Here is a 10,223-nt window from a genome sequence, read left to right on the forward strand (position 1 = left end):
GAAATAATTTAAAAGGTTGAATAAATCTGGTCTTCATGCTTTTCAATTAGGATCTGAACTGGGGCTTACTGTTCACCTTCCAGTTCTGAGATTATGTAGTCTTTGGTGTCCTTTGCTAAAATCAGTCCTAATGCTAAAATCAGTACCTCAATATTGAACACCTTTAAAACCAAGTAAAATGGAACACTGGCTTTATTAATCTGTTAATAAATTTGTCATGTTTTAATCCCATCTTTTCATTTCAGATCCAGGAAGAATATTATAGGTTGTTCAAAAATGTTCCTTGCTGTTTCAGCTGCTTAAGGTAAATGGAAGAAAAATATGTATGAGCAGTACAATGGAATAAGGGAGGAACCCAGACATTATTATTGTTATTTCAGAAAATGTAGCATTGTGAAAATATGAAATGACCTAGTGAACAGTTCTCTCTCTTAACTCAATAACTGTCTCTCCAGTATAGGCATTGTACTTAAATGTGCACTCATGCACAGTATTTATACTACACTGTGTACAATTGGTATACATACACAAGAGAAGCTGAATTATTGTAAAACAAATATCATAAACAAGAAGAGAAAAGGAGTAGAATTCCTAAAGATGCTAGAGACTTTTCAGAGTTTAGGATTTATTTCTAATATTAGAAATATCTGCAGTTCATGAGAGAGAAAGAGGGAGAGAAAAAACCAACTGGCACAGCAGATTTTATTAATCACTTTGCTAGTGGAAACATGCCTGTTGCCTTTTTTGTGGTAATGAGATTCTTCGCATAAAGTTGTATATTGCCATCTACAGGGAACGGGTTCCATTAAAGTGTTCATAGATACAGGTCTGCTTCAGCCCAAGCTTTTGTTCAATTTAAAGTAGATTTTTAAAATGTTTTGTGGTTTCATATAATTCTGTTCTCCCTCCCAAATATATAGTTGTATCTTAATCTTTTTTTAACTTGTAAGGAATTCCTCTGAGGTCTGGTCTAATAAAATAACTTGGACTAGACATTTTGTAAGTCCAATTTCTTTTGTGAATATCTTCACAAGAATTTGGTGCTGATTTTATTTAACTATTGAAAGATTAATATCTACTACGTCCAGCATTGTGACTTGAGAAGGTTTTGAAAAAGAAATGTTTTTATGAGTTTGTCATCTGGTACACATTTTGAGGATCCTGACCTTATTTGCCAAATTAAAATGCAGGAGCATAAGTTACATGGGCAAATCAATGCAAGTGTAAATGCAAGGGTATGTGCGTTAGTTTCAGTGTAAAATATATTGTAAATATAGCAGATTCCTTTGCTTCCTTTATTACATGCAATAGTCTTCCATCCAGGCCCCAGATACTGCAAACACTTACACATGTGTTTAACTTTAAGCATGTGATAATTCTGTTGATGTCAACGGGCCTACTCATGTACATTTTGCACGATTGCAGCGTAAACATGTTGCTTCAGCATTTCCAATGTTGTCCTCTTATAAGGTCTGCTGTCATGTCATCCTTTTAAGTGCCTGATCCTGTGAGGTGCAGAGACCCTTCAGTTCCCACTGCCTTCTCAGGAAGTGCCCCGCACCTTAAAGAATCAGGCCCAGTCCCATTACTGGTAGAGGGCTGTGTAAATATGTAGCTGTTTATAAAATTCTACTACTGTCTTTTTTCTGTGGAAATAAAGAACACCTCTCAATAATTTTATTTATAACCAAGAAGGCTTTTTAGCAATGGTCAAATTTGCTTGGTTTTTATCTATTTTCCTTACATACAAGTCTTTACTTACAGTACATTTTTCACTGAACATATTGTATGTTTCTGTCAAAATCGTCTTTGGAAAATTCAAGTGGCAATCTTCTTTTCATTTTTTTTTTTTCAGAGAGAAGTAATTACTGTCGGTCACCTGTATGTAAAATATGTTAATAAACTGAACTGTTTTGTTTGATTCTTTCAACATGTTTCCTTTAGTTCGTTTAAAGAAATAAAGAAACAAGTTTTATAGCTAACATATTTCTTGGCCTGAATGTTTTGCTGCATCTGTTTTGCTAGCTGTATATTCTCCTAAAGCTGTGGGGATATACAGATGCATATCACTTACATATGTGTTTTCACAGGAATACCTATTAACGCATCATCTGTTATCTCATATAGAAATGTGTAACCTGTGCTAAGGTTGTCTGGGCAAAGAAACACCTCTACTAAATGCATAATGACTTCAGTATGCTCAGGGAGATTGAAAAAGTACCTTTGAAAGAAAATATCCCACAAAGTGTTTACATTACAATGGACTTTATAATTAAAGAACATATTTTAGAGCAAAACTCTGCTGTCCAATCCATGGGTCACATCTTTACTCTGATACTTTACTTTCCTCACAGATCCATGCTTGAAAGAGAAGATCTATCATGTGGTTCTTAGAGTTCTTAAATCTTAGGAGCTTAATATATTTGTCCTCACTAAATATTGAGGCTAAATATCATTGTACTGGGCACATCAATCACCTCATCAACACATGCCCCATCCCATACAGGTTTCTCATTTCCAGTACTATTTCCAGAATAAGCCTTTCCCTCACCTTTAGCCATCTACCACTGTGAACATTTGAAATTGGCCCTCAGCCACACATTGAGGCAGCCAGTTTCTCACTTCCTGACCAGCTTTGGTGGCCAGTCTGTTCTTCAGCTGCTCTGTGGTCTATACCAGCCTCTGTGGCGAGTACATACTGTTGCTTCTTGGGCTGAGAGTGGGAGAAAGGACTCAGCAACAGGTGGTAGATGGCTGTCATTGAATGAGCCAACAGGGTAGGGAAGAGAGGAGATGGTTCCTGGCTTGGTGGAACTGTGAGCAGACAGGAGTCCTGAACCTGATTCAGTTCTCATGGGATACTGGCATAGCACTTTCTAGTTGCTCCTCAAATCTCTTGGAAATTAGCTATTCCCTAGGTTAAGCTACCTGAGTACTGACCATTTTCCTCTGGCTTAATTTGTTTAATTATGTTTAGATTCATGTGTTTCACTTGAGTAGTTTCAGCATGCAGTGTAATTAGTGTTGAGTATTCAGGTAACCAATGAGTTTGTCACTGACAGACTGACTTGATTTTTATTGAGCTATTTGGAAGACTTTTCCATACTGGATAAAGATCTTGTATTTCTCATGGAGATCCCAATCCTGCAACCTTAAGGACATGCATAAGTCTTTGTAGAACTGGACCTTTAGCAAATGAAGAATACTGTATACTACAGTAGGTATAAAACCACACAGTCAAACGATGTTGCTTTATTCTTTGATGTGTACTAAATGGCAAAATAAAATCATGATAAAAAACCACATTTTTAATCAATAATGAAATAATAATGAAACTAGCAAAGGTCCTGTAAAATGGCAGGGTGTAATCAATAAATCGTGTACCACATATTCTGTATGTCAAATCATATTTCAGAGTCTGTGTGTTTTGTTGATGTACCTTTCCGCTTCTTCAGATGCAATTTAAGAAATGTTATTCTGGGTTCAGAGTAATTACAGTAAAATTCATTTCCGTGTGCTTCCACCAAAACCAAAGCATAGAATGTAACCAACAGAAATATCCAAATGGAAAACGCCACCTACACATTATCTATGGCTTTGCTAAGAAAGCTCATACTCCAGCGAGTTGTAGAACATGAACAAACTGCAGTGCCAATGAGAAATCTGCATGACCTATTTGTCAGGCCAGCTGATCACCAGTTGACTGATTTAAGCTCTTTTGAGATCTACAGATTAAGAGCTTTTGAAAGTGTGGCACATCAAAGTGGGTTCAGTGGGGGAGGGGGGGATTCAGTGAACGAGATAGATAAAAATAAAATGTTAAGATTCAACTCTGAAATTGTGCTGGCTGGAAGAGAGGGAGTGTTTCTACTAAACCAATGAAAGCTTATGTTCACTGTTATAGTTGGAGATGTGCTACAGAACATTATAAATAAGATCTAGGTTAAGAAAGACCTGTTCATTCTGTAAATAATTACTTCCCCTCCATTCCTCACTGAATTGAAAGTGAATTTCAAAGAAGCTGCAGCATTTAGGAGATAATTATCCTCACAGCCAGCCCAGCTTTGGAAGTTTCAGACTGCAAGAGAAGCGCTGCAGAATAGACCACCTGTAATCTTTGCCTGCTGTGAAGAAACAAGCATGTGCCACCACCACCGCAAATATTGTTCAAAATTACACTTAAAACTTTCCCAATTTTTTTTCAACTCTCTAATTTTTTTCATGAACGGCAGTATCCCAGTGTGGCCATTTATTCCGCTATTTAGTCCCACTTGGCAATCATGGGCATTTACAACACAACATTAATGTATAGTGATTATTATTACTATTTATAGGACATAATGTTACTTAGGTGGGCAAAGTAAGTATATACATATACCATATTCAGCCCTCCCATGTCTCAGTTCTGAGTGATTGTGTACTTTTTTACACATAGATATTCCCTACATGGGCCATGCGGCTACAAACTACTCTTCATAAGTATGAGGGTCTGCCCATACAAGGAAGTTTTCTTTTCTCACATAGGCCATTTTCTCATTTGTACATAGGATAAATTGCTAACTGCATAGGGAATTGAATTCAGTCTTTTCTGGTGTGGCTGCAAGGAAAGCAGGATGGATAACCTAGTGGTCTATTAAAGAAGAGGTGAGAGGCTTGAATAGCCCAACAGTGGTCCTCTGCCTCAAGGTGGTGTGGCCAGGTCAGATTATGTGCGTAGCACATAGTGCTGTTTTTGGACCAGCTGTTAGGAGCACTGCTGCATATGGTGGCAGCTGGCAGAATGAGTGCTGCCCCTATATAAGCAGAATGTTTCAGGCACCTCTTCCCAGGTGCCACAGCTTCAATACCACTCTAGCATCAAATACTGTTTATTATTTGTACTGTGGCAGCCCTCAAAGACTCCACTCAGGAGCAGTGTCCCCCTCCTGCTAGGTGCTATATGAAAACATAGGAAGACCCGGTCCCTTCCTGGGAAATCTTACAAGTGGGATCTAAAAGCCAAAATGTAGCCCATAAAAATACTGAAATTTTCCTCCATCCAGGGAAGGTGGGTGGGGGTGGCAGTTTCTCGTCACTGGCTGAGCTCCTCCTTTTCGGTTTGTATTCAGACGCACATAACTCCCTCACTGTGCCACTCGGCAGCTCTGGTGCACACAAATGAAGATGCTACCCCACCAAACCAGACTGGAAAAGCTATTTTTATATCAAATGACGTCGTTAGGGTAGATATAGGATTGAAACCGTACCCTCTTCAGTGTACTGACACTCTATTTCACGTAAAGAAAAATGTCAAACTTGCTAAAGCATTCCACAATACATGCAGCTCTCTACACCTCCCCATGTGTAAAGGATACAAACTGTGCTGACCTTATTTAGCACCCACTCTCCAACTTCAATGGAGATGGAAGCACTTAAATCTGCCCTGTACAGACAACTTCTCCATTGTGAAGCTTTACACATTATTTCCTTGTGAAACACAATCCTATCTCTTTAAAGAGATTCAAGCAAGCTGTTCCTTGGTTGCTACTCTTAGCAGTTTTTAATAGCTGTAAATGTTTTGTGAGACTTACAGTCCGACACAATTTTAGCAGACAGTAGGAATGTGTGACACAGAGTCTCATCCAAAAGCCTCTGATGCCTGTGGGAGTCTTTCCATTGCCTACAATGGGCTTTGGGTCAGGTCCGTAGGCTATTACACAGACACTGATTCATCTCTGAATGCCTGGAGATTACCACCAAATCTCCCAGTGTGTGATTGCACTTTTCTAGGACCTTTTTCCCAGAATACCTTTTGAGGAGCTGCTGGCCCTTTAAATGTGACAGATGCAAGCAACTGCTGCCCTAAAGCAGCCATTTTGCAACTGTCTGCTGTATCTCCTTTTCCTCCAGTAGGTAAGTATTCTTATCTCCTATTGTACTTACTCTTTAATATTTTGGAGGGTATGGTGGAGACTCACAAACTCAAGTACCATCTGTGAATTTCATTGAGGTGATGTTTACTCTCATCAATCCTTACAGCAACACCCTAGAAATCTCCTTCTGACTTAATCCTTTGTATGTATCGTAAGTAATTGTATAAACCCTTCAGTGCACATAAACCCAGGCCAATCTGAACAATTTGTGAGTAAGACTTGTCTGCCAAAATTTGTTCATTATAGATCCATGTTGCTAATATCCATAATTTAATTATACTCTAGATAGTGATCCTCTCCCCCATATGTGTTCCATTATTTTTCTGGGACTAGAAGTTTGACTTAAAGGCAATAGTTGTCTGAATCACTTCTCTCCCTTTTTTGGAATATTGCTTCTACAGTGTCCAGATTTCTGGTCCCTCCTTGGCTCCCCATGAGTTTCAGAAATAATTATCAGTGATACAATTTGTTTACTCTCCTTTAGCACCTAAATCCCAGTCCTGCATACACTTATGCATTTGCTCAGCTTTATGCATGAGTAGTTCCATTAACTTAAATGGAGCTACTCATGTGCATAAAGCTAAGCACATGTGTAAGTGTTTGCATGATCGGGGTCTTAGGATGCCTATTATCTGTACTAATGGATCTGCATATATTCATGATCTCCAAGTACAGTATTCCCTTATCTGCTCATTATCAGTAGTGATTTTTCATTAGTTATTCCTCATTTACTGATTATATACAGTTGGGGTTTTTTTAAGAGATTTTTTTTTTAAGTTTGGTATCTCAGCTACTTTTGAGCCATCATTAATTTCATCCCTTCCTTCATTTGTTAATTAATGCACATACTTTCCCTCTAATACTACTTTTCCCCTTGACACACTTATAAATGTTCATCTTAACCCCTCTAGTTTAGCATCAGCTCATTTATGTTAGTGGTGAAAGATCAGGTTACAACACATAATCTGCAAAATCCCCAAAAATATCATGCCCAAGAATGATCTAGAAATCATGCAGCCACTGTGACTCTTTCACAAGCCATGGTTCCTGTCACCCAGGAGTTAGGAGCTAAAAGAAATTAGAAGCATCTGCAGCACATTTGGCATGCATGGTAGTAAAGTAAAGGCAGGTTATATACATCTGCTTTCTAGCTCTTAGTGCTATGGAGGCAGTGGAAAGCTAGGGTTAATGCACCATGCTCTGCCCTTCACTGAATGGTGCATTAATGGTGCATGCTGTGACAGAGCACAGCCTTCCTTCTCACATTCTGTTGTGCTCTCTCACACACTGAATTCCCGAAGTTCTACAGGATAACTCCTATTGGCTTCAGGATTTGGCCCATAGTGTTCAGAAGCACAAGAAAACCTTACTCATTTTGCTCATCCCTGAAATTCCAAAGGAGGGATCCAAAGCAGTTTTCATAACACTAAACATTGATACAACCTTTTCTCACCTAGGACCCACAGTTTCTTTCCAGGCTCCAATCAAATTCTGCAATCCAAAGAGTGGCATCCCTAGGCTCGTAGTTTGAGGAACCAACATTTCATTTTGGTTGCTGGAGAGTATGGATGTTGCTTCATGGGAAGAGATGGAAATGGGGGATGGCTGGGTCACTTGTAGAGAAAATGTTATTCTTCAAGTAGAGTGCCTATGGGTGCTCCACTCTTGGTGCGCGTGTGCCCACAATTGGAGATTTTCATGAGCAGTGTCCGTTCAGCTTGTGTGTGCGCCATTCGTATCCTCGTGCCCGGCACCAAGGCTATATCAGGCTGCCCAGGCAAACCACCCAGGCAGCTCCTTCTCAACTGCTTTGGCCCGAGACAGAGCTAGCGTGTCCACTTCTTGTCTACCACAGAAATTAGAGGTTCTATTTAATTAAGTAGTTAGTTCATTAGTTTGTTAGGAGTATTTCATTTAGTATTTGTTTAAAAACATTTTTTAAAATCACATTTTTGATTATCGAAACTTGTTCTGTTCCCTCCGGGGAAATCCTCCCTCTGAGGGGCTTGCCTGATTTGCTGTGGTTTAAATGCTGCCTCTCATGTAAAGAGGCCATCCCAGTCAGTGACAGACACCCAAAGTGCATTTGCTGCTTAGACTAGCTGCACATTTCGCAGACGGGCAACTTCTCTCTAGCCATGAAATCTAGGCTTGGAAGAACCAAGAAGTCAAACTTTGACTGCTTATGATGGAGAGTTCCCTTCGCCCTGCTTCAGAACCAGTTTAGTACCCCCCTGGACATTGGTATCTGGGTGTTTCTAATGGCCCTTCCACCTTGGTGCAACATTCTCTAGGAAGGAGAAATCCTCACAGTCCTCCTCTAAATCTTCTCATAGGGACATACATTTTGAAGAACTACTGTTAATGCACAGGGTGAGTAACCTCTTCATTTCTAATGTGATGCAGAGTGCGTAGTGAAAACAATCTTGCTAAACCCACAATTTAAAGTTTCCAAAGGTAAAATAAACAATTATTGGATGAAGTGGATATACTGTAAAACCATCTCTTGAAGAACCACTTGGTTCCTTACCTGAAAATTGAACATGACAAGAGAAAAGGGAAATGATGAGGCGGTGGTTGTGTTTAAGAAGGGAAAAAAACAAATGTATGGATTATTGAGAAAATGAGAGACGCATGAAATGATCGCAGTTTGAAAAGGATGTCTCCTCTGGAGCTAAACAAAATTGAAAAGACATCCACCAAATCTTAAATCAGCTTTCAATGACATCCTATATTCTGCCTTTTTAATGAATGATTTGTATGCAACACTTCCAAGCAGGATGACAGTATTACAGGCTACTGAGTCCGACATAATAATTCTGCAGACACAGCAGGAAAAAGTTTACAATAACAAGGGAAGAGTAAAAGATCTTAGGTCCAGCTAGGTTTCTATGAAACCACCCAAGCTGCACCACCTATGACATTTGCTTATGGTACTATGTGGTCTGAACTATCACTTAGGTTGCACCCTTTTTTCTTTCAAACATATTGCTTTCTTTTAAAATAAATTATATATAGTAAATATGTACTGAACCAGAGACATATGGCTTGGGCATTTGCCTTCCTTCTGGATCTGCACCGCCCTCCAAGTGTATCAGTCAGAGGTGACCTCAATATGGTATAATGTGCAATGAGAAGGATGAACCAAAGCACACTCTGTACTTTCTCTCTGTGAATAATGTGCAAATCTGTCAAAAGCAACCTGAAGACTTTTAAAAAGTGAATTGGCCTTTCAAGAGGCCAGTGGTCTCTGAATTAGTAAGATCTCTGGAAGGCCAATGATCTAGATTCTGTAAACTGTATACATGAGCCACTGCAAAGTGATGCCTGTAATTAAGTCACATTCGAAGCCATTCGGGAACGAGTGCATATTGCAAATTTTAGACTCCTTTCTCCCCCTCGTAGTTCAAGCAATACTTATGGGAAGTATTACAAGTGACAGTTGTTCTATGTTTTTTGTACTGACATGACAGGTAAACAGCACCTGGCGAAGGGTTTTATACAGTGACAACAAAGGAATAGTATTGTTTCCTTTTTTGACCCAAGCTGCTAGTCAGAATTCAGGGCTCTAGAGATGTTCCATGTGGAAACTGAAATTGATGGAGTCTGGTATTTTTTTTTTTATTCAATCTTGTTTATTTAAAAGAAATGCACTACGTCCTGCTTCTTCGAATGCAGGAAGAACCAAGACCAAAAGGAGCAGTTTCTTAGCTTACAAACTCAAACCTCTTTAGCCAATACCGAACCCAAACAGCTGTCTCTCTAGCTTTTTTCCAAGGTCATAAATCATGCTCACAGGCTACTGCTTGGCTTTCTTGCTTTGTTGCCTATGCCTCTCTTACTGTTCGTGTCTGTCCTCAGTTTCCTTCCCTTACACACACATGCACAAAACAATACTCAGCAAAAAGCCCTTCTGCCCACATAATCCAGAACTCCTCGGCCAGTTCTATTCTTTTAGGTGTGGCCCTTTAACTTTCTCACAACTGTCTTAAGTGAAGAGTATGCTCACACAACATTTTCAATGAAGTTTTAACTCAGCCCATAACAAGGTTTAACCCAGCTCATAACAGTGTCTTCTCCAGCCCTTGTAGTGCCACTCCAGCAAGCTGACCTCTGATGCTTTACCTGTCAGTTCCTACAGTACTACTGGATGGTGGCCAAAGTAAACATCCTTTCCATGACACTGGTCACAGTTGAGATTTCCGCCTTCCCATAGAAAGAAGAGCTAAAGGGACTGTAAATCTGAAACACATTTTGACTCTGCTTCCAGAATTTGTTGTATCAGAGAGAGAGATCAGTCCACTCTCTTAA

The 10,223-nt window shown here is 39.4% G+C and overlaps 1 protein-coding gene across 1 annotated transcript in view; it reads left to right on the plus strand.

The window, feature by feature from the left end:
- The window catches only part of LOC112114242 (adhesion G protein-coupled receptor L4), a 99,646-nt gene extending 96,328 nt beyond the window's left edge, over nt 1–3,318 (plus strand). The window contains exon 16 of the mRNA XM_024210850.3: nt 246–3,318. Coding sequence (XP_024066618.2) covers nt 246–308 — 63 coding nt within the window. The 3' untranslated portion in view covers nt 309–3,318. The remainder of the gene's footprint in view (nt 1–245) is intronic.
- The last annotated feature ends 6,905 nt before the right edge of the window (nt 3,319–10,223 follow it).

The sequence above is a fragment of the Terrapene carolina genome, unplaced genomic scaffold, assembly GCF_002925995.2.
Source record: "Terrapene carolina triunguis isolate 2854851 unplaced genomic scaffold, T_m_triunguis-2.0 Scaffold211, whole genome shotgun sequence".
NCBI lineage: Eukaryota > Metazoa > Chordata > Testudines > Emydidae > Terrapene > Terrapene triunguis.